Genomic DNA, 24652 nt, shown 5'->3' on the forward strand with positions numbered 1-24652 from the left:
CCCTCATGACCTCATCTAACCCTGATTACCTCCCAAAGACCCATCTCCAAATACCATCACATTAGGGGCTGGAGTTTCAACATATGAGTTTAGGGGTGACACAGTTCGGTCCATAGCAGCCTGATGTGCTTCCTCCCAGCTGCACTTTTAGTTTTTGCTCAAATGTCACTTACTAGGAAATCTCTCTGACTTCCTTATTTACAAACAGCCCGCAGGACCCCCTTGTCCTGTTTTATTCTTCTTCTCTTAGTGGGTTTATCTGTTTATTGTTTGTCCCTGTCCCTGCAGTAGAATACAAGAAAGGAATATGGAAAAATGAAAGCCATTCAACTTGTTGGGTTGATAACAGTTTGTTCACTACTATACCCAAGGTTCTCAGAACAGACCTGGCAGAGTCAGCCCTGGCTCAATATGTGATGGATGGATGGATGGATGGATGGATGGACGGATGGAGGGACGGAAGGAAGATTTGTTCACCTTTAAAACCAAATGGTTAACTGCAAACATGCTTTTCCATTTTATTGGCTCTCCGAGGTATGCGTGTGATACCAAACAGAACAGGGAACATCTTATAGCCTTATTTGTACCATTCTAGACAAAAACATATAATTCCACTGAGAAATGCGCTACTGAAGCTCAACATTTCAGGGAATAATTTGTTAACTTCTCTTATCCTTCATGGGAAGCAGGGTCAGTTCTACTCAATTTTTTGGTAATTCAACTTCTGCAAGTTAAGATGAGGAAGTCTGAATTTGGGGAGCCAAATTAGATGTTCAAAGAAGCACATATTAACCTGCATTCTAACTCAAAAGCCATATCTATGCTCTGGTTATACCTATGTAAAAATTAAATGTGCGTATAGACCATGACTAGAAAGAAAGATGGAAAAAAATGAAAAGTTATATTTCCTTGGATTAGCAAGATTGTTCATGATTTTTTTTCCTCTTTAATTTGTTTCCTATTATTGTCGTTACAATATTGTTTGTGTAGTAAAAAAAAATTCACCTGTATTGTGAAAAATGAAATTTGGTGGGCCAGCCCTGGTGGCCTAGTGGTTATGTTCAGCACACTCCGCTTCGGCGGCCCAGGTTCAGTTCCCAGGAGTGGACCTACACTGCTCTGTTAATGGCCATGCTGTGCTGGCAGCCCACATACTTGAAAAACAGAGGAAGATTGGCATGAATGTTAGCTTAGGGCAAATTTTCCTCAGCAAAAAACAAAAGAAATTTGTCAAATGAAAATGGAATTTTTAATGTCTGTTTTCCTATGGATAAAATTACTCTGCTTTTTAAATGTAAAACTATTGCCAGAAAGGCAATATAATGAATCTGAACTCTAAAAAAATGGCATAAATGATCCAGAATCACTTCACTTAAGTGGGCTATGCTATCAATGCCTGTTTGGTTATCTATTGTGCATTCTCCCATTCAATTATATGTACTGAATTGGTTTTCTGTGCAGACTCTTTTCTGAGTCCAGTGAGCATGAGGAAGCAGAGCCTTTGTCCCCTTTCCGGGCGTATCTTGACTCTCATTCATTTTTCCCCCTACAGTGGCAACTTCACAGTTTTACCTCTCTTTTCCATCCTATATGTATCCGTAGAACTTATGCTATATTAGGCATTTTTAGGATCATTTATTTCCACCTTCCTCCCTGGAGGACTGGCCCTCCCAACAGGATCCTTGTTAGAGGTTCATCCACTCTGCTCACTTCCTAGTGAAGCAGCCCATTCTATTCTTAGGCAATACTAATGGTTAGAAATTCTGAAGTTTTAGTGATACACAATTCTGCCTCTGAAATTTCCTTTTGGTTCTAACTCTACCTTCTGGAGCTCTACTTTCTGCAGAATAAGCCTTCTCTCTCTTCCATGTGATAATCCAAATAGATGAAGACTCTAAATATTTGGGTTTTGAGGCTGAACACTTCCTTCAACCTTACTTCACATGACGAGTTTTGCACACGTCTCCATCTTCTGGTCGTCTTTGTAGACACACTCTGTATCATTACACCTGACAATATCCAGCCTAGACCTGGACATCATATTGTGGATGGGTTTGGGTCAGGGAGCAGCACACTGGGAGTGTCAGAAGGACTTCTGTCACTGCAACATTTGTTCAATCACACAAGTAAATAGGTTATACTACTAGCTGGTCAAGAAATTGATGCAAAGCAAAAATCCTAGTCTTTTTTGTGCATATAAACTTCAGCCAGTGAATATAATAGATGTGTTTAAAGCAGAATTAGAATTCTAGATTATTCTTTTTAGAAACAAGATTCAAAAGATATCACTTGTTTGACCTGATGAAGACAATAACATTAATTTTATCATTCTGGATCTTGAATAAGATTTGGTCTTGAGTATTAAAACATTCTGGTTTTGATGGTTACCCTGGGACCTAATCTGAACAGTGTTCCAGAAATGTCCACTAGGGTCTGTGAAAGATTGTATACACTGTGATGATCATATGAATAGTCTGCTTCAAGATTTATGCGATTCACAAATTTGATGAGAAGGGCTTATGTTCTTTGTAAACTTGGATGAAGTGAAAGTCTGCTGAGTCAGCCAAATCTGATCACTTCCTGTCATTTGCCAGTGATCTTCTCACACAGAAAACCTCATCCAATAGGAGATGAGATTGACTCAGTGTGACTTTTTGTCGTAATTTCATGCTTATGTTTAGTCTCCCTTTTTAAGTGCTAAAAAGCTACTTCTCAATAGATAAATTCTGGATGTCAAATAAGAAGACTGATAGAAATTTCTAAACAACTGTAGAACTCTTTCCTGCTAAAACTCTATTGGCCCTCAGAATTTTTCTTAATTTGATAACTTAGCCAATATTAAATATGTGAATGTCAAATATTAATTATTTGCCATCCCAGGGTTGAGTATTCTCTTTATTTTGATTCGCAACAATGTGATACATTCTAATGAACTTTCGCTCTTGGGTGAAGATATGTTTATCTATTGTGCTTTCTGCTCTTTGAGGTTATCTCCATTCCACTCTGCCTTGACTTGGAGTTAAGATGAGTTGTAATGGTGGGCACTATAAGAGAGGCTATTTTGTGATCTGTGTATAGGCAGAAGTAGCACTAGTCCATTTGCAATGTGACAGTATGTTTCATTTGCCCTGGAGAGTCCCAGTTGCTCTTGTATAATTAATAATTATTATTAACATGAATTATTATATTTATTAATCATTATTAATATTACCCCCTTTGTCTCTCAAAGGATCCCGATTGGAATAAAAATTGTGTGATCACCCTAATTTGAAAGGAACTGAAAGTTTGGGTTCAGCAGCCAATATGCCTGATTAATTCCGTAGATTTATTCAGCTTTTAGCAGTGTCTCCAAGATCCCCCTCAGCCCCCAACACCAACCCCTGAAACAATGCAGATATGGTTACCTAGAGGGCACTAAAACCTAGAACAGGGATAAGTGAGTCACCCAGTGAAGACAGACCTGGGAAATCTTGAAGCCTGTGTGAGGAGCTATGGAAGGAAGAACAGGCTCAAGATATAAGCGGTGGGCTGAGGTTGATTAAAATGGGCACATGATATGTGCTAAATAAATGTTTGAATTTGGTAGCCTGAAATAGGAGTGAACAGTTTGGATGTAAATAAAAAGAAAAATGAGAGAGGGCTTGGACTGGAAGAATTAATCCTACGTGGGTTTTATTCCATGGGGGCTAATGGGTTGGGTGGAATGACGAGAAACTCCGCAGTTAGCCTCTGCTGTAGAACCTAGCTTATTGGGTGGAGAAACATTAGGTTCACACAAAAGCTGTAAACATAATATGACATCAGATTCTTTCTTGAGGTGAGGTTTTGCCATGGTACAGGGAAGAGAGCCTGAGGCTTGTGGACGCTGAGGCAGACAGGTAGAAAAAGGAGATAATTGTAGCTTCCAGGATGAGAATATGCCTTGCTCACTGCTCATGGCTCGCTGTTTTGTGTCTTGGTTCTTAATTTAAAGGAAATGTACTTATTTGGCTTATTTTATTTCCCTGCTTCACTCACTGGGTTTCTCTTTCATGGTGTTGTTTTTAGGAGCTGGTGGGGAGCAATCCTCCACAAAGAAACTGGAAAGGAATAGCGATCGCACTGCTTGTGATTCTGGTCATCTGCTCCCTGATCGTCACCTCGGTCATACTGCTGACACCAGGTACTTGCGGTTATTCTTGGAAAAGCAAGTCGCTGCAAGGGAAAAAGAGCATAATTTTACCTTGCATTGTTTTCTAAATAACGACCTATTACATAATTTATTTTTCCCAGGTTCTAATTCTTATTGTGCCATATGGTAAGATGATATAATATGCCTTCAGTGAAAAAGATCCTTTTTATGTGCTTTGAATTTGTCTATATAATTGTTGACTAGGTGGAAACCTTGGCATGTATTAAAATTCACAATTACTTATTCATACTTGATGAGCTTGAAGACAGTGGCATTATAAATAATTTTATATATCTCTTGGCATTCCTGGGTATTATATCAAGGATGAATCAATAAAATTATTAAAACAACGTATATTGAGTGTGAACTCAAGACAAGGTACTTATTAAGTACTACTGATGAATTAAAAGTATAAACAGAGTTGAAATCTCTCAGGGAACAAAAAACACAAAAATCATCAACAAAAACATGTACATGCACTATTGAATGTTTCAAAAATAAGTGCATAGGAGCTTGGAGGAGAAAGAGGTCCTTTATGAGAAAGTTCATGGGGAAGGTAGTATGTAAAGGGGCTTTAACAGAGTGGTAAAATTAGTAGCCAGAGAATGGTGAGATTAGGGAGAGAAGAAAGCCTTTGCCTATAAGATAACCATATAGGAGTTATCATAGGAAAACATTATGGCCGTATTAAACGGTGTGTAACTATTTTATCCAATCTGATTGTTGTACCAGGTGCCTATTTGTGTGGATAAAAGAAAAATAGTTCCAGTCCTCTATAGACTGCACAGGTATTAGACCTTAAGATGGAAAATAAACGCAGTGTAAAAAAATTTTTTCATACGTACAAAAAGTGCAGGAAAATTATGACGTATGTTTAGACCACTATCACAAAACTTAAATGAAAAAAGAGTAATCTATACCCTGAAACCAAAACTGGATAAAGATATCACAAGAAAGGAAAACTACAGACCAATATCTCTTATAAATATAGATGTAAAAATCTCCAGAAAATTCTAGCAAACTTAATTCAGCAACATATAAAAAGGATTATACACCATGACAAAATGGGATTTATCCCAAGAAAGAAAATTTGGTTTAATATATGAAAAATCAGTGTAATATACACATATTAATAGAATAAAGGGGGAAAAACATGATTATCTCAATAGACACAGAATAATCATTTGACAAAATCCAAAATTCTTTCATGGTAAAGCACTCAACAAGCAAAATGAAGAGAAAGAAACTTCCCCAACCTGGTAAACAGCATCTGTGAAAAACCCACAGCTAATATTATACTTAATGGTGAAATACTGAAAGCATTCCCCCTGAGATCAGGAATAAGACAAGGATGTTCATTCTCACTATTTCTATTTAGCATTGTATTGGAGGTTCTAGCCAAGGCAATTAGGCAAGGAAAAAAAGACATCCAGATAGGAAAGAAAGAAGTAAAACTATTTGTATTCATAGATGACATGATCTTGTGTATAATAATCTTAAGGAATGCACAAACACACACACACACAAAACCTGTTATAACTGATAAATGGAATTCAGCAATGTTGGAAGATACAAGATCATTAAACAAAAATCATTTGTATTTCTATACACTAGAAATGAACAATTCAAAACTGAAATTAAGAAGTGATTCCAGGGCCAGCCCTGGTGGCCTAGTGGGTAAGTTTGGCATGCTCCACTTTGGCAGCCCAGGTTTGGTTCCCAGGCGTGGACCTACACCACTTATCTGTCAGTGGCCATGCTGTGGTGGTGGCTCAAGTACAAAAAAAGAGGAAGATTTGTGACAGATGTTAGCTCAGGGCGAATCTTCCTCAGCAAAAAAAAAAAAGAAAAAAGAAAAAAGAAAAGAAATGATTCCTCTTAAAATAGTTTCAAAAAGAATAAAATCCTTAGGAATCAATTTAACAAAAGAAGTTATAAGACTTGTACACTGAAAACTACCAAACATAATTGAAATAAATTAAAGAAGACCTAAGTAAATGGAAAGTTATCCCATGTTCATGGATTGGAAGATGTAATATTGTTAACATGGCAATACCTCTAACTTTGTCTAAGATTCGACCCAGTCTCTATCAAAATTCCAGTTGCTTTTATTGAAGAAATTGATGAACTAACTCTAAAATTTATAAGAAAATGCGAAGGACTCAGACTAGCCAAAATAATCTGAAAAAAGGACACTTTAAGGACTTACATCTCCCGATTTTATAATTTCCTCTAAAGCTATAGTAATCAAAATATTGTAGTACTATCATAAATATAGACATATGGATCAATGGAATAGAATTGAGAGTTCATAAATAAACCTATATGGCTATCGTCAATTCATTTTTTTTTTTTTGAGGAAGACCGGCTCTGAGCTAACATCTATTGCCAATCCTCCTCCTTTTTCCCCCCCCTAAAGCCCCAGTAGATAGTGGTGTGTCATAGTTGCACATCCTTCCGGTTGCTGTATGTGGGACGTGGCCTCAGCATGGCCGGAGAAGCGGTACGTCGGTGCGCGCCCAGGATCCGAACCCGGGCCGCCAGTAGCGGAGCGCATGCACTTAACCGCTAAGCCTTGGGGCTGGCCCCGTCAATTCATTTTTGACAAGGGTGCTAAGGCCATTCAATGGGGAAAGAATAGTCCTTACAACAAATTGTGCTTGTGCAACTGTGTATCCACATGCAAAAGAACAAAGTTGGACTCCTACCTCATACAATGTACAAAAATTAACTCAATGTGGATCAACAACCTAAATATAAGAGCTAAAACTATAAAACTCTTAGAAGAAAACAGGGGTAAATCTTTGTGACCTTGGATTAGGCAACTATTTCTTAGATATGACACCAAAAGCACAAGCAACCAAAGGAAAAATAGATAAATTGAACTTCATCAAACTTAAAAACTTTGTGCATCAAAAGACACTATCAAGAAAGTGAAAAGACAACCCACAGAATGGGAGAAAATATTTGCAAATCATATATTCAGTAAAGGTCTAGTATCCAGATTATATAAAGAACTCTTACAACTCAAAACCAAGAAACAATTTAATTTAAAAATGGACAAAAGATTTGAACATTTCTCCAAAGAAATACAAATGGCCAATAAGCATAAGAAAAGATGCTCACCATTATTAGTCATGAGGGAAATGCAAATCAAAACCACAGTGAGATACCACTTCACAGCCACTAGGATGACTGTTATATATTTTTAAAGGAAAAGTACAAGTATTGGTGAGGATATGGAAAAATTGGAACCTTCATACAGTACTAGTAGGAATGTAAAATTGTGCAGCCTTTATGGAAAACATTTTGGTAGTTCTTCATATAGTTAAACGTAGAGTTACCATATGACCCAGTAATTCCCTCCTAGATATAACCCAGGAAAATTGAAAACATATGTTCATACAGAAACTTGTATACCAATGTCCATGTCAGCATTATTCATAATGGCCAAAAAGTGGAAACAACCCAAATGTCCTTCCCCTGGTGAATAGATAAACAGATGTGTTATAGCCATACAATGGAATATTATTCAGCTACAAAAGGGAATGAAACACGGATGCATACTACAATATACATAAAACTTGGAAACATTACGTTAAGTGAAAGAAAAGTGACACTAAAGGCCACATATTGTATGATTCCAGAATAGGCAAATCTATAGAGATAGGAAGTAGATTAGTGGTTGCCAGGGGCTGGAGGTGGGCAGAGTAGGAAGTGGCTGCTAATAGGTATGAGATTTCTTTTTTTTTTTCTTTAAGACATTACATTTTAGAGCAGTTTTAGAGTTACAGCAAAATTGAGAGGAAGGTACAGAGATTTCCCATCTACTCCCTGCCCCCACACATGCACAGCATCCCCATTATCAACACCTCCACCAGAGTGGTACATTTATTACAGTTGATGAACCTACAGTGACATATCATAATGAGATCTCTTTTTGGGGTGATGAAAATATTCTGGAATTTGATAGTGGTGATGGATGTACAACTCTGTTAATACATTAAAAACTACTGAATTCACATTAGAAAGGTGAACTTTATGATATGTGAAATTTATCTCAGTTGGATGTTAATTTAAACAATGATGGGAAAGTTGTAAAAGAAAAAAAGATTTAATCTGGCCATTTATGTACTAAAGTGCCATGAACACTTGCCTCACGTTGAAGGGGTTTCTGTAGCAATTCTGAAAACGAGAATGTTGCCGTCTCCTTGAGTGAGTTTATGAATAGACCAGAGTTACCTGGAACATTTGGACTCAGGAGTCAATACAATGCATCTATTGAACAGGGAAAAATCGGTTCAACTGTTGAAATCTAAATGAGTGGAGTTGAGAAGGACTGGGGAGGATTAGTAAAGACAAATACTTGTCCTATTCTGTGATTGTGCTAATGATGATTTAACTTAGCTGGGGACTTTAGCAAAAGCATATTATTAATTAATATAAAGAAAATCAGGTCTCCTTCAGGATTTGTGGAACATCTGTTCCTACCTTTGCCTTTTTTTTAACAGAACTGTGCTTTATGTGAGAAAGTTATTATTGAAGATTTGATTTTGCGGTTGTCCAACACTCATGTTGGGACTTAGAAAGCAAGGATGTCTTAGGTAGTTTGCAGTTACTCCCACCCTCCCGAGGTACCTGTGAGCGTTCACGTCACCCAGAATCTGAGGGCTCTTTTAGTCACCACTTCTAAGTGAAATAAATGGCTACCTGGAGCTCCTTTCCCACCACAGCAACAAGGCTGGATGGTGAATGTCGTGACTTAGGAACTTAAGGCTAAGCACCAGGTCCTGGGGCCCTTCCCTCCATGTGCCCAACTCAACACTTGGTCCCTTGGTCTTCTCCGCTGTGCAGGGAAAACACGTCAATTCCTGTTCTCCCCAGTGCAGCTGCTGATCCTGAAAGTATTTTACAGTCGGTCATTGTGCAGCAGGAGGAATCACGGCAGCATCCCTCCTGCAATAAAGTGGAGAATGCAGTCATTGTAAACCGTTACATCTCTGAATGCTGACAGCCAGTTGTCAGGGGCAACAACAAGCCAGAGGCATCTGCTAGCGGTGGGGCTCTAGTGAATCCCTGAATTCCAGAAAAGGCTTTGAAGAGCGGAATTTCTTTTATTCTTCTGTTCAAATGAAAATGTGGCTGAGCCTTCCCTAACTCTCTGGTTCTGTTGGGCTTCCATAGCTAGTATTTCTTTCTCCAGGTTGTTCTGCTCAGGGGCTGTGTGTTTACGACTATCACACATGCTGGTTCAGTGGCAGATTTCCTACTGCTGCCCCCTCCCGTTCCAGGCTGTCTGCATCCACTCTCTTGGGGTGCAGCAGTGGCTTTTGTTTGACATTCAAAATTCTGTCAGGCAGAGGAGGGTGTCAGATCATTCAACCTGCCATGAGCTCTGGAGCTTTCTCAATTCACTAACATGCAGAGCATCTCCATCAACCAATAGTGCCTGTCCAGTAATCAGACATTAATGATCCCTGTTAGGGGCTGAGAGCGTGGAGCTAAGTGCTGGGTGGAATATGGGAAAAGAAGATACAGATGCTTTCCATGAGAGCTTAGAGTCCACTTAAAACATGCACAATGTGCACAGACGTGCACAAGGAGAATTTCACAGTAGTGTAATCGTTAAGCAAAAACAAAGCAGAAGTCATAGGCAGGGCTTGGTTAGAGGCCTATTGAGCCGTGCAGATAACTAAATCATTGACCTAACAGACTGTGAACATAATTGAGGGCAGGAGTGGCTTCCACTGGATGAGGGACGAAGTTTAGTCTCAAAGAGTGAGTGTCCTAGTAATAATAATATCCTGGACATGTGTTCATGGTCCACATCCCCACATTCCCACAGCATCGGCTTTCCCCCCCAGCCTGCCTTCCATTGTGATAGACGGACTTAGAACTCATAGTATGTACTTTCAAAGAAATAATGTTTTCCAGTACTGCCTGGTTCTAGTCTTGTATTCTGGTTTGTTGAAACTCAGATTACAATACCTATTTTCTACTTACCCAAAAAATCCACTCTGAACTCGTTGGATTCAGTCTTTTGGTGAGTATGTTTCCAAGTATGAGTGGGTCCCTTTCCAACTTGTTATGCAAAGAATCGTGATGGAATGCCCTGTGATGCCTCAGGATCATGAAGGGCTTCGTGGTAATCTTTCTGAATGACATGTACCTTGTTCTGTAGTGCAGTTTAATTATCACCAGTTATGCACAATTTATGTTTCAAAAATCAAATTAGAAGCGTTTAAGGCAATCTTGGTTCTAAAGGGATTAACCAAATGAGAATGTGTCCTTTTCAATTTTGTCATTCATCTCTCCCTTGCTAGTCTATGCTCTTTTCTAAATTTCTCTTTGGAACAATAGACTCAAAGTTACCTTTTTAATTTTCAGATATTAAATGTGTTGACGATAGGTCACACACAGCATACGCCTTTTTTTGGCAGCTATAGTTCTTGCATTCTGATGAAAAGGACTCTGATATTCTCTAGTGCCACAGTTATTTGTTGTGGGAGCTGAAAAATCCAGCAGGATCATATTTGCGTTAAAATATCCCCGACATTTGACTTTTATGTATTTTTCACATTAGAGAATATAGACAGTGGTTTGTGATGGAAAACACTGGAATGCTTTCAGGTGGTATATAAATGAAAAGCCTTGGATATTTTAAAGTCATATGGAAAGTAGACTTTGGATTAAGACCAAGCAGAGGTTATCAGAATGTAAGACTCACTGGTCTTTTGGGTAGGAGCATAACAGAGAGATTATTTTTATGGAATTGAATTTCATCACTGATTTAAGGTTAATGTCTGTAACTGCATTGCTAACTCTCAGCTTATCTTTTTTTTATTTTCAATTGGACTCAATAGACTTTATTGAGAAGAAGAGAAATCTAGCGAATTGGCAGTTACAGCTCGTAAATCGGATCCTCTTATAGAAGAGTGTAGGTACATGCAAGTCAGAAATTTAATCAAGTGTTCTAAATTTACACTAGAGTCAACACAAGATGAAATGTGTTATGTGGAAAAAGCTATATTAAAATTACATTTGAGAGAATCCCTCCACTTAAGAGTTGTTACTGCTAGTTAACAAAGCAAGTTCTGTAATAAAATATCCATGAATTTTTTAAGTAGACTTTATTTTTCAGACCGGTTTTAGGTTCACAGCAAAACTGAGAGGAAAGTACAGATATTTCTCATATATCCCCTTCCCCACTCATGCCCAGCCTCCCCCATTATCTATATCTCGCTCGAAGAGTGGTACATTTGTTACAATTGATGAACCTGCATAGACACATCATTATCACCCGAAGTCCAGAGTTTACATTAGGGTTCACTCTTGGTGATGTACATTCTATAGATTTGGACAAATGTATAATGGCATGTATCCACCATTATAGTACCATACAGAGTAGTTTCACTGCCCTAAAAATCCTCTGTGCTCTGCCTATTCATCCCTCCCACATCCATAACACCTAGCAACCACTGATCTTTTTATTATCTCCATAGTTTTGCCTTTTCCAGAATGTCATATAGTTGGAATGATACAGTATGTAGCCTTTTTAGATTCGCTTTCACTTAACAATATGCCTTTAAGTTTCCTCCATGTCTTTTCATGGCTTAATAGCACTTTTTTTTTTTAACACTGAATAATATTCCATTGTCTGGATATACCACAGTTTATTTATCCATTCATCTACTGAAGAACGTCTTGGTTGCTTCCAAGTTTTGGCAATTATGAACAAAGTTGCTATAAATATCTGTGTGCAGGTTTTTGTGAGAACATAAATTTTCAACTCCTTTGCATAAGTGCCAAGGAGCAAGATTGCTGGATCCTGTGATAACAGCATGTTTAGTTTTGTAAGAAACTGCCCAACTGTCTTCCAAAGTGGCTGCACCATTTTGCTTTCCCACCACCAGTGAATGAGAGTTTCTCTTGCTCTCCATCTTTGGTAGTATTTGGTGTTGTCAGTGTTCTGGATTTTGGCCGTTCCAATAGGTGTATAATGGTATCTCATTGTTTTAAGCTTATCTTTTTAAAATTCTGGAACAAATGACTTTAAAACATTAATTAAAAACATGTATAATATATATTATTCATTATATATATAAAATATTATATTATTTGGTGAATTTTAAAACTGAACAGGCCCCTGCAGCCAGCACCCAGATCGAAAAACAGAATACAGACAGCATTCCAAAAGCTCCCCTCATGCTCTTTCTCATCGCTAATCCCCCCAAGGGTAACCTAATTTCTAAGACCACAGAATAGTTTTGCATGCTTTTATACTTCTTACACTTACATTATTAATGTAATCATGTAGTATGTATTCTTTTACACCTGGTTCTTTTGTTCAATATAGTGTGTGAGATTCGTTGTTGTATTTACGTTGTATTGATGCCCAATTTTTAATCTATGATGGATTATCTCATCATGAGATCTCATATAATCCCAGTGAAAATTGCAAGGTAGTTTAACAGTAATTAATAACTTTTGTGTATATCATAACCTGTAACATATACCCTATTGTTTCTTGTAGAAATAGGGGGTTTGCTCATCTCTTCTAAGTATTTTCTCTCTACTCTCCTTCCTACGTTAAACTCATCCTCCAAATTCAATCTTGTCATAGTCCATCTGTTATCAATGACTGTGATCAAGGGTCCTGTCATAGGACAGAGGTTACTTGATAGGTCTCTGGTATTGTTCATTTGCACTTGGGCATCTGTGGTTGTGTTTCTAGATTCCTTTGTGTCTGTTCACACACACCTGCCAGCTGACTGATTGGGCAGATGATGTATACTCTGGTCATGAAGTAGAGATTTGCTTTTGCTGCTGCTGCTACTCTTGTGACTGTTATTTATGATTGAAGTTAATTTGTTAATGCTAATTGAGACTGAGTGCTGTAAATGGGTAGCACAGATAATATTTATCATGACAGTCCATAACGTGGGAGAGATTGGTGAGGACAGGAAGCATTTGTGGAAGGTTTCATGGAGCAAGAGGACTTTGAAAGATAGACCCGGTAGAGATGGAAGGAAATGCGAGAGGAAAGGTCACGATGAGCCATAATAGCCGTGGGCTGCTCGCTGGACAGAAGATGCCTGGCCTGGAAGCCAGGAGGGACATACTGAGTGTCAGGAGTTAAGGCTGAAGAGATGGGGTGGTGGCAGATTGGGAGAGTCTGGAATGCCAGATTGTACTCTAATGGCTCCTACTGTCTGTAACAATTTATGTCATAACTATTTTTAGAATCTGATAAAACTATAAGTCATCATTGGAAGGGGAAAAAAAGGGCAGATATGTACTCATAAAAGTGTAGGTACATTTCAGGAAGCTCATGAACCTGGTCAGCCTATCCATGCACCATTTTAGGGATCAACTCAAGCATTTTATCCAAAACCAAGATGTTACATGTATCAGTTAGAGTACTTTTGTCCATAGGTAACAGAATACCTAACTAAAATAATTCAAACTGTAGGTGTTTATATTGTTTCACAAAACAAGAAGTCTAGGTGTAGCCAGTCCCAGGATGATTCAGTGGCTCAAAGACCACCTTTCTCTGCTGCCATCATTAGCATGTTGGCAAAGTGGCTACAACAGCTTCACACATCACATCTCATACCCTCACAGGAAGGAGGAGAAAATCATAGAACTTGCCTCACGTATCTCCATCTTTGCCTGAAACTAGCCAGAAGATAACTTATCTGCTGTAACTCTATTGCATGGCCACCCTTAGCTGTAAGGGGCCTTGAAAAAGCAAGTATTTCACAGGAGTCAGGTCTGCTGAGTTGGAGGGGTGCAGTGGCTCTTGGGGAGGCAGCCTAGTGTCTGCCATAACAAGCTAGACCCCTTGATTAATGAAATACTTTAGGAACACGATCTACATCCCTTGAACTTGAACACTGAGTTTGCACCTTTCTTTAAATTGAAACAAATCTGAAAAGAGGGCGTTCTGACAGGCTCTCATAAAAGAAAGAATTAATTTACACTGCTACTAACCTTATGGTTAGTAGCAAACCTCCAAAGTATTGAGAAGTGGATCCCTAGGAGAATCCTAAGTCTCCCTTTTGACTTTTCACCGTTAGTTCTAGAAGGATTGTTAGGTGCATCTTGCTTATTTATTGAATCCTTACACTAAAGAGCCATTTATCTAAAGGATGGCGGTAGATGCTTATTATTCATGCTTGCATTAAGACTCTAAGCTGAGGCAAATGTGCCTACATATTTATCCATAAAGGGGCACTTTTCAAAGCATTGCTACATTATGCATTTTATTTTAAAGGTGTAGTTGTATATAAACCATGAAACGGAGTAAATCTTACCCTGGTTTTCACTGGAGTCTATTGCCTGGATTAGATGAGAGCCTCTTAGTAAATTTCAGGTGAATTTTGGGAGCCTTAGGGACCATTTGTTACAAGGGGCTGGCAGATTTAGTACTTGCTGTTTTAGGGAAGACTCTGGCCAGTCAGGAACCAAAGGCAGCAGTTCAGGGATCTAAGTCTAGTTACCAGGTCAGGGACAGGAACACAGAAATCAGTGACATAATAATATCAGAGAACTAGAGAGAAGTTGTCCACAGTGACCTCGGGAGGTCAGGGGACTGAGAAGGATGAGGTTCCAGGCTGCAATTGTCTACCTTCTCTTTGAGGCAGAACTCTTAACCTTCAACCTGGCTTGAACAGCCATTTATCATTAAAATCACCAGAAATTGGGTTAAGTAATAATTTACAGAACGTCAGATTTAATCCATCTTTTTTCCCCCTTGTTTTTCCCTTATCCAGATTCTTTTTGTATGTCTTTTTTAAAAATTCAGGGGCCAGCCCGGTGGTGTAGTGGTTAAGTTCACATGTTCTGCTTCCTCAGCCCAGGGTTCGTGGGCTCAGATCCTGGGAGCAGACCGATACACCGCTCATCAAACCATGCTGTGGTGGCATCCCACATACAAAAAATAGAGGAAGACTGGCACAGATGTTAGCTCAGGGACAATCTTCCTCAGCAAAAAGAGGAAGATTGGCAATGGATGTTAGCTCAGGGCTGATCTTCCTCACCGGAAAAAAAAAAAAATTCAGTAAATGTACGATTACTGCATTTTCAGAGGATGCCTTATAAAGTGGTGAGTTAGTCGGAAATGGGAGAAAAGGTCTTGAGGGATGTGGTGGTGAAAAAATGGCTCCCCAAAAGATATTCATGTCCTAATGCCTAGAACCTGTGAATGTTACCTGATATGGCAAGAAAGCAGTCTTCACAGATGTGGTTGTGTTAGGCATCTTGAGATGGGGTGCTTTTCCTGGGTTAACCGGTGCATCCTGAATGCAATCACGTGTATCTTTATAAGAAGGAGGCAGAGGGAGATTTGACACAGACAGAGGGGAGAAGGCAATGTGACCAGAGAGCCAGAGATTAGAGTGATGCCGCCACAAGCCAGGAACGTCCAGAGCCACCAGAAACTGGGAGAGGCAAAGAAGAGATTCTCCCCTAGAACTGCTGAGGGAGGGCAGCCCTGCTGACACTCTGATTTTGACCTAGTGAAACTGATTTTGGACTTCTGGTCTCCAGAACTGTGAGAGAATAAGTTGCTGTTGTCTTAAGCCACCGAATTTGTGGTCATTTGTTACAGCAGCCGCAGGAAACTAATAGAGAAACAAAATGCCTTCTCCAATTCTACAGTGGCCATAGCTTACAGGCAGAGGTAAGTGTGGGTTTGTGGAGACATCAGAACTCGAGAGAGCTGTGCCGGGCCCTTTGGGGACCAGGAACAAGATGATGACTGTGCCATGTGCTCGCCTCTCTGCTTCTCCCTGCCCACTCGCAGTGGGAACCCACACCGGGCTCCTCGCTCACTTCTCTGGACTCCTCCCAGTTTCAAGATGTGGTTCTCTATCATCTCTCCCACCAGAAGAGGAACTGAAATTCCTTCACATTAAGGCGTATATTGCTGTTATTCAAAATTTGAGAGGACAAGACAATACCTATCTCTCACGTTGACGTAATTCTTTTTATTATTTTACTTACATGCATTAAACAGATATAAATTCCACTTACAGTTCATATAAAATTAAGAGAAAGAGCCAAGTTAAATACAGATCAATCAACAAAGACAATAAAATTCAAATTAAAAGTGTACATTTTGTGTGACAGATGATGATGATTCCTGAAACTGATTTACCCCATAAAGTGTGCGTGTACAGTGTTTGCTGTTGTGACACAGGTGTGTTGGGTGTCACCTGCCTACTCTAGTGTGCGCTGGGCAGAGGATTGCTTCACACGCCACTTCTCACCCTGTTCATATAGCAGACCCTGTGGTCATTGGGAAGATTAAATGAGCTGACCTTGGTGTCGGTGCATCGTGAGGATGCGTGCTAGCTCAGACACTAAATTCGGGTGTGAGTATACGCTTATGACCAGAATTTTGGTCATAAATATGACTTTATTAATATTTATTGCCCAAGTGATATGTTTAAATAGAAAAATAAATAGGAGAAAAAGAGATTAACAACCAAAATTAAAATCATAATAATAATAACAGTACTTTTCTCATACTATCAATTCTATAGCCAGTCCCTAGATATTGTTACTTTTTACCATTTCTGATTTTAGTTCTCATGGTCGTTATTCCTCTAATTCTTCATGTTATGCTTAGATATCAATGTTCACAGACTACCTCCTGTGAAAGTGAAAAATTTAGCTCATTTACATTTCCTCCCCCTTCCTTTTCTTCACTCTGAGTTATAAAGTCTATGAAGTTATTTTTAATTCCTCTAAAGACTTCTTTCACAATTTTATATGACAATTTCTTTATATTTCCACTTCTTGTTCCACTGCTCTTAGATGGTATCTCTTGATGTCTCGCTGGATAAGGTGGGGAAGTTAGCACGCCTAAACAACCTTCTCCTGAATCCCACCACCGTACTTCCAATTCTTGCTCTCAGCTTTGGGTAATATTTGCAATGTCTTTTCTTGCTTTAATAAAATCTCCCACCAAATAATAACAAGGTGATTTAAAATAGAAAATTTATTTAAAGCATTGACAATTTTAGACTTTACACATATATCTATTGTAGAACCTGACCATGTGGAGAAAGCCAGAGTGAGAGAAAAATTGTAGTCCTATGTCACTAAACAATTTACCTTAAGGCATTCAGTCAAGTGGACTCTGGTTTCTTAAAATCCATCAATACCTACAGTTAGTTTATTGTTCTTTGGACCTTGACTTTCTTAAACAAACCAGTTTTCTTAGAAATTCTAATGGATTATTTCTATTTGAAATGAAGAAGTAAACTGTCTTTATTGTAGACAAAATGAATGCCTATTTAGAATATGCTAATAAAACCTATAAGTAAATTTAGAAAGGTTACATAATACAAGGTCTATATGCAAATATGAATTGTGTTTCTATGTACGAGCAACAAAATAACAGAAATGAAAGTTTGAAAATACCAGTCGTATTAGTCTGGTTGGGCTGGCATAACAAAATACGGCAGAAAGAGTGGCTTAAACAACAGAAATTTATTTTCTCACAGTTCTTGAGTCTTTAAGCCCAAGATCAAGTGCCAGCAGGGTTGATTTCTAGTGAGAACTCTCTTCCTGGCTTGCAGATGGCACCTTCTCACTGTGTCTCACATTGCTTTTTCTCTGTGTGCATGTATGGAGAGAGAGAGAAAGATCGAGCAAGCTTGTGTGTCTCTTGCTGTCTTCTTACAAGGATACCAGTTCTATGCAATTAGGGTGCCACCTTTATGACCTCAATTAACTTTACTTCCTTTAAGGTCCTGTTTCTAAATATAGTCACATTGGGGGTTAGGGCTTCGACACTTGAATTTGAGGGGAACACATTTTAGTCCATAATACACGTGGACATCTTTGGGGGGCATTATTTTGCCTACACAGCCTGGCACCCAAAGATTTACATCCATTACACATACAGGGTACATTCGCTCCATCCTAAGGTCCCCAGAAGTCTCAACCTATTACAGCATCAACTCAAAGTCCAAAATCTCATCAGCTCAGAAGTCCCAAATATCATCATCTAAATGAGTTATGGGTAAGACTCTGGATATGCTCCATCCTGGAGCACAATTCTTCTCTATCATGGACCTGTGAAACTAAAGAAATAGGTGTCAGCTCCTCAACACAATGGTGAGACAGGCATAGGATAACAGTTATAGACATTTCTGTTCAAAAACGGAGAAAACTGAAGGAAAAAAAGGAGTCACCAGTTCCAAGTAATTTCTAAATTCAGTTGGGCAAACTACATTAGTTTTAACGGCTTGGGAATAATGCTTTGGGGCTTTCAACCCCAGAGGGGTCATCCTTGTTCCTTATGAAAGGTAGCCTGAGTTCATAGCTGAGTAGTTTGATTAGCATTTTTCTTGTCTGAGAATTTTCTTCTTTTATTTTATACTCTCTGTCCCTTTTAGTCCAAGCTGGCCATGTTTCTGCAGATATAAAATTCTTAAGAACCTGTGGGTCTCCCATGTGTGCCATGGGAGTTCATTCCATTAGACAAAGGGCTCCTCCACAGGATTTCCCTCGATGCTCCCATCTTTCTGTTTGGCTTCTGCCGAGACAGCTGACAGGATCCATGAGTCACACAATTAAGCTCTTCAAGGAGCCTTTTAAGTGACTGAATACTCTGACCTTTGATCATTCAGAAGTATTGGCAAAAGGTCGTTGAGCCACATCTGCTGCTTTTTCTCTCCTGACAGCGACTCTCAATTTTAGCATCTTTTACAATCCGGATAAGGGAAGACATTTCTCCAAAGAATGTACACAAGTAGTCAATAACCATATGAGAAGATGCTCAACATCATTAGCTTTGAAATGTTATTCATCATAAAAAGGAATGAAGTGCTGATACATATTATATATACTATAACATCGATGAACCTTGAAAACATTACACTAAGTGAAATAAGCCAGTCAGAAAAGACCACCTATTATGTAATTCCATCTATACGGAATATCCAGAGTAGTCAAATGTGTAGAGAGAGGAAGTAGATTTCGGGTTGCCTAGGACTGGGAAGAGAGGGATGGGAACGGGAAGTGACTGTTAATGGTTATGGAATTTCTTTTGGGGGTAATGAGGTTGTTCTAAACTTGGATCATAGTGATGGTTGCACAACTCAGTGAATATACTAAAACCATTGAGCTGTATATTGTAAATGGGTGAATTTTATGGTATGTGAATTTTATCTCAATAAAGATGTCAAAAAGAGGGAAAAATTAGGGTCCGGCCCCGTGGTGTTGTGGTTGAGCGCGTGCGCTCCGCTGCTGGCAGCCCGGGTTCGGATCCCAGGCGCGCACCGAGGCACCGCTTGTCAGGCCATGCTGTGGCGGTGTCCCACATAAAGTGGAGGAAGATGGGCACAGATGTTAGCCCAGGGCCAGTCTTCCTCAGCAAAAAGAGGAGGATTGGCATGGATGTTAGCGTCACAGGTGCCCAGTGATTATAACTCACTAAAGGAAACAGGTCGATAAATATATTTTAAGGTTTCAATTTATTTTCTAGATCTAAAGAATGGGGCAGGGGCATGACAAAAAGATGAATACCTTAGATGTATTTGATTTAGAAGCTTTCAAAAAGCACAAAAACTAGAACTTCTTAATTTGTGGGATGTGTTGAATAATGCTGATGACTCAGTTTCCAGCATTTGAGTAAAATAAATAATGTGACTAATTTTGATATTATGCTACTAGTTTTCTTAGATGGTTCAGAAGACGTGCACTTATAAGAAAAAGCCTTTAAGATAAATCAGTATCTATGAGACTTTTCGTAGACATAAATTTGGGGTATAATCATAAATAATATATTTTAGTAATACAAAACTTTAGTACAAAGAATAAGCAAAAAGTTAAAGCAAAGGTGTAGATTTTTAAAAATGCTTTCCTTACTCAACAGACATTGATTGAACATGTACATGTGCCAGGCTCCTTCCAGAGATGAGGAAGTCACAATTCCTATCTTAAAAAGAAAAGGGGAAAAATCAAGCTAGTATAGAAAACAGACTTGAAACCAAATAATCAGTTCAGTGCTCACTCTTAGTAGCAGAAAGGAAAGCATGATCAAGTTTAGGCAAGTCAAAAAGAAGTACATCCTAAAAGAGGTCTTGGCTGAGGATTTTCTTGTAGTTCCTCTACCAGCACTCCAGATAATGTGGTTAATATAATTCTTACCCAACCAGAGTTAGTTTCTCACCTTCAGGATTGGACTATTCCAGAGAGATTTCTCCAGAGAAATTTCTTTTGCTGTATTTTGGAGTCAATCTCCCTCTTTGTGAAGGGAAGGAGTACTCCCTTGACTTAGCAGCTGCCGTTTCCTTCTGTCTCTAGAATTTTTGCTTATGTATGAGATGTTTCCTTCTGATGGCCAACGACCTGCCACAGCTAGACAGTTTAGTTCAGGATTAGGTGAAAAATCCCCAAAGTTCATATTGCAATTTGTAGACATGCTCCCTGGTTTAAATTTCTTTATTCCTAAGCTGTTGATTGTGAAGCATGACTAAATTTATTCTTTCATTATGAAAAGAATCTACCAAGGAAATATGGGTAGCACCTGCAACAGATATCATTGGTTGACTTCTTTTATTAAAAAAATAAAACAACTCTAATTGGAAGTATTGGTTCCAGCGTCTAGCAGCGCCTGACACAGAGCACTCACTCAATTAACATGCAGGCAGCGTGAAGGGAAATGTTTCCCGTGTTTCCATTGAGCTTTTTCTTTTTACTAAGCAGCTGTCCATGTTAGGTTCATCATTAATGGAACATTCTTCAGTGATTTACTTTTAAGCAAAAGCTATATCGTTGGAACTTGTGAATTAATGGTGCAGACATTGAAAAATGGACAGTTTCTTTGATTTCCACATGTTCTTCTGAGTGTTTGTAGGGAAGCAAATAAATATTATCAACTTCTATAGAAATAACTACGAATGTGCCCAGTGACTTCTTCTCAGTGTGAAGAGTGCTTTTGCTCTGAGCCTCAGGTTGGGGTCTGTCTCCTCTAGGAAGCTGTATCTGACTCGCCCACCCCACTCTTTGTCTCCTTTGAATTTTGAAAATGCTGAGCTCTTGACGCCTGCCACATTACCCACCTCGAGGGGAACGCTTGCTGTGTGCCAGTCATTGTAACCTGTGTTCCTCATTGATCTGATTCAGACGCTGTTTTTTCTAATTAAGGAAATTTGTTCATAAAAATGTTTTTTAATCGTTTCTTTATTTAGAGATAATTGTTTTTCCTGTAGAACATAATATTTTATTAGTATCATCATTAGCATTACCTGCCTGATATTTTCTATAGTTTGAGATTTTAATAGCATCGCACTTCTGGAATAGGTTGTGAACAAGCCAGATTCTGTGAATAATGTCACATTCAGGTTCTCCTCAACTACGGTTAGCATTAGCCTTACTGACTCCCACGCATCTTTGGAGAAGCCATTTAACCTCTCAGTTGCTCAGGTTTACCTTCCATAAAATGGCTTTCCTTCCTCCTTCTTGTAGGATCAAGAGGTAATAAATGTCAGTGTCCTCTGAAGACTGTAAAGCATTTAGAGTTGTCAGTTATCCCAGCTGCTAATAAAAGCAGAACCTTACAAGAGGCTTCTGACAAACCTGGGTAGATTTTCTTTGTTACCAGATTGGGCTTGTCAATAGCTAACATCTATTTGCAGTGATTGAAATCACCTCAAGAGGTTATGCTACAGATTAATCCATTTTAGGGTACTGGAATTTATTTCTAGTTTTAAAAGTCTGTAGAGAAGAAGTTCCAAAGCGTTCTCCTTTAATTGTACTATTTAACAGCATAACTATTTAACAAGTATCTTAGGAAAGGAAAGGAGCCTTAGCGATTTGCACTATGTTCTGACTCATCTAGAGAGTAACTCTATCACTGCAGATGATGGGATGCATCTGCAGGCCGGTGAGCTGATTGAGATGCCAAGTTAATTACAAGTGCTATGTGCTTATACTGCTAAAGGGCTGAAGGAAACTTGACTTTTCAATTGTCTCTGAATTGCCTTTAGGATGAAATCCAAACTGTGAAAGCCACCAGCCCCTTCTTGTATCTCCATCTTTATGTTGACTTCCAGTTTAAGACAGCAGATTGAGCACAGAAATCTTTCCCTTTTGACTTTAAGCATGTAGAAACAAGAGAAGAACAAATAATAGAAACATAGATGCACTCCAGAACAAGAAAGGGAGTTCGTATAAGTGGAATAGAAAAGTGTCCTTGAAAGAAGGACCAGATAGAAGCCTACAGCAGCAAGTGAGGCCAAATCGCTGCCACCCTCAAGGGAGAGAGACTGAAGTCAGGCCCAGCAGGAGGGGCTGGGATACTGGTGTCTGTGAGGGGTCAGGGGCTGGACAAGTGCCCCTGCCTTAAAACTGGGTTCATGGTCGGACGGTCCCAAGTCACCTGGCCCATGTAGGGCAAAGGGCTCCAGTCCAAATGGCCACACAAGGCCTGGTGAGAGCCATTATCCAGACCGAGCCTCAGACTGCCCAGGACATTGTTGTGACCCCAGCACCAAGAGTCTCTCATGACCCAGGACACTCACGAGGGAGAAGCTTACAACCAAGAATCACAAGGACCCGCAGAAACTACTCGTCTAGAAAGCAGGACACCAGCTTAACACACGTGAGGACTTACATCCAAAGAAATATAAATCAATAGGGAAAACAGAAAATGACATTTTAGGTTTTTTCAAAAAATACCAATGTAGGGGCCGGCCTGGTGGCACAGTGGTTAAGTGTGCGCGCTCCACTTCGGCGGCCTGGGGTTCGCAGGTTTGGATCCCAGGCACACACCGACACGCCGCTTGTCAAGCCATGCTGTGGTGGCGTCCCATATAAAAAGTAGAGGAAGATGGGCATGGACGTTAGCCCAGGGCCAATCTTCCTCAGCAAAAAAGAGAGGAGGTTTGGCATCGGATGTTAGCTCAGACCTAATCTTCCTCACCAAAAAAAAAAAAAAAAAAGTACCAATGTGAAAAAGGAGCTTGTGACTATAAGAGTAGATGACCTTGAAAAAGAGCTAATTAGGAATATTAGAAATTAAAATATAACTGTGTAAAATCTTAAAACTCAGTAGCGGGATAAAAGAGCATTCTAGACATGCTCGAGATAAAACGGATAAAGTAGAAGATTTAAGTGAAGAAATCATGAAAATGCTCCCAAAGACATAAAAATGTGGAAAACATGAAAGAAAAAGCTAGGAATGTGGAGGTTGGACTTGGAGGCTCCTGCACAGGTCCAGTTGGCATTCTGGAGGGAGGGAATAGGATGATGGAGAAACAATGTTGAATGAGATCATTACTGGTAATATTCCTCATGTGGAGAGAGGTAATTCTTAGACTGAAAATATTACTGACTGGTAAGCAGGAATTTTAAAGAAAATCCACAAGTGGACATTTTCTAATGAAATTTCAGAATATCAAATATAATGAGAAAATCTACCTTTATCTCTAGACATTTCCAACTCACATTCTCTACTGTGCCAACACCAACACACTCACAATTTCCTGGAGATGCTGCATTCATGGACACCTTCATGCCCTTGAAATCCTTCCTGGCTTGAATGTTCTTCTGTCTCTTGTATCTTGGCTAGCAGTTCCTTCCTCAAGGAATTCTTTCTGGAATTCCTCCCACTTTTTTCTTCCCTAGTATCCTTAAATGTTAGCCCAGCAGGTCCCACTGCTCTCAGCGCTGTCGCAATGTGCTTATTCTTTCAACTTCGGCTCCCACTGTTCTGTGAGCTTCTTAAAGTCAGTTGTAAGGTCTTGCAACTGTGGTTCTTCAGGGATCAGCATGGTTCCTGGAACATGGCCATCACTCGTGCTTGTCACCACCTCAAAGGATGTTTGGAATGAATCAAACTATAAATCAGTGACTTAGATGGTAGTTGAATATGTGAACAAGACCTCGAGGTCCAGAGAGGCCAGCAGTGAGCGTCCTAAGGAAGCGGAGCTGATTATGGACAGAGTCAAGTGTCCTGGGTGGAACCGAGCACTTTTTATAGTGTATATCATAACGCCTCCACCACAAACTCGCCCTATTTAAAAAGTCTTATGTGTTTTTGAAATATCTTCTAAAAAGCAAATAAAGTAACAGGTTTTTTAAAAATAAAACATTTTAGGATGAATAGAACAGTCAACTGTGAAAAAGAAAAAAATTCAGAAAGTGAATAAATTACCTTTGTTTAAACGCAGTCTTCCATACTTTTCTTATTAGACACATGGATACCTCAAAAGGTGGAGCTAGAATCATCCTTGAATAGTGAAGTTTAGTTAGATAAAATTTAAGTTTTAATATGATTATTTTCTAATTATATCCTTGAGTGTCTCAGAAATTTTTATACTTCTTTTTTGTTTGTTTTTGTTTTATTTATTGTATTTTTATTGAAACATTTAACATGTAACATTGTGTAAGTCTAAGGTGCACATGTGGATTTGATACACATGTACTGCAACATGGTTGCCTTTGCAGCATTATCTAGCA

The 24652-nt window shown here is 39.1% G+C and overlaps 1 protein-coding gene across 2 annotated transcripts in view; it reads left to right on the forward strand.

Annotated features, from left to right (window-relative positions):
• The window catches only part of DPP6 (dipeptidyl peptidase like 6), a 746707-nt gene that overhangs the window by 348703 nt on the left and 373352 nt on the right, over window positions 1-24652 (forward strand). For both annotated transcript variants that reach the window (XM_004430585.3, XM_004430586.3), the window contains exon 2: window positions 4048-4162. In XM_004430585.3, the coding sequence (XP_004430642.1) occupies window positions 4048-4162 (115 nt within the window). The remainder of the gene's footprint in view (window positions 1-4047; window positions 4163-24652) is intronic.

The sequence above is a fragment of the Ceratotherium simum genome, chromosome 1 (assembly GCF_057802395.1).
Source record: "Ceratotherium simum simum isolate JZ-2026a chromosome 1, ASM5780239v1, whole genome shotgun sequence".
NCBI lineage: Eukaryota > Metazoa > Chordata > Mammalia > Perissodactyla > Rhinocerotidae > Ceratotherium > Ceratotherium simum.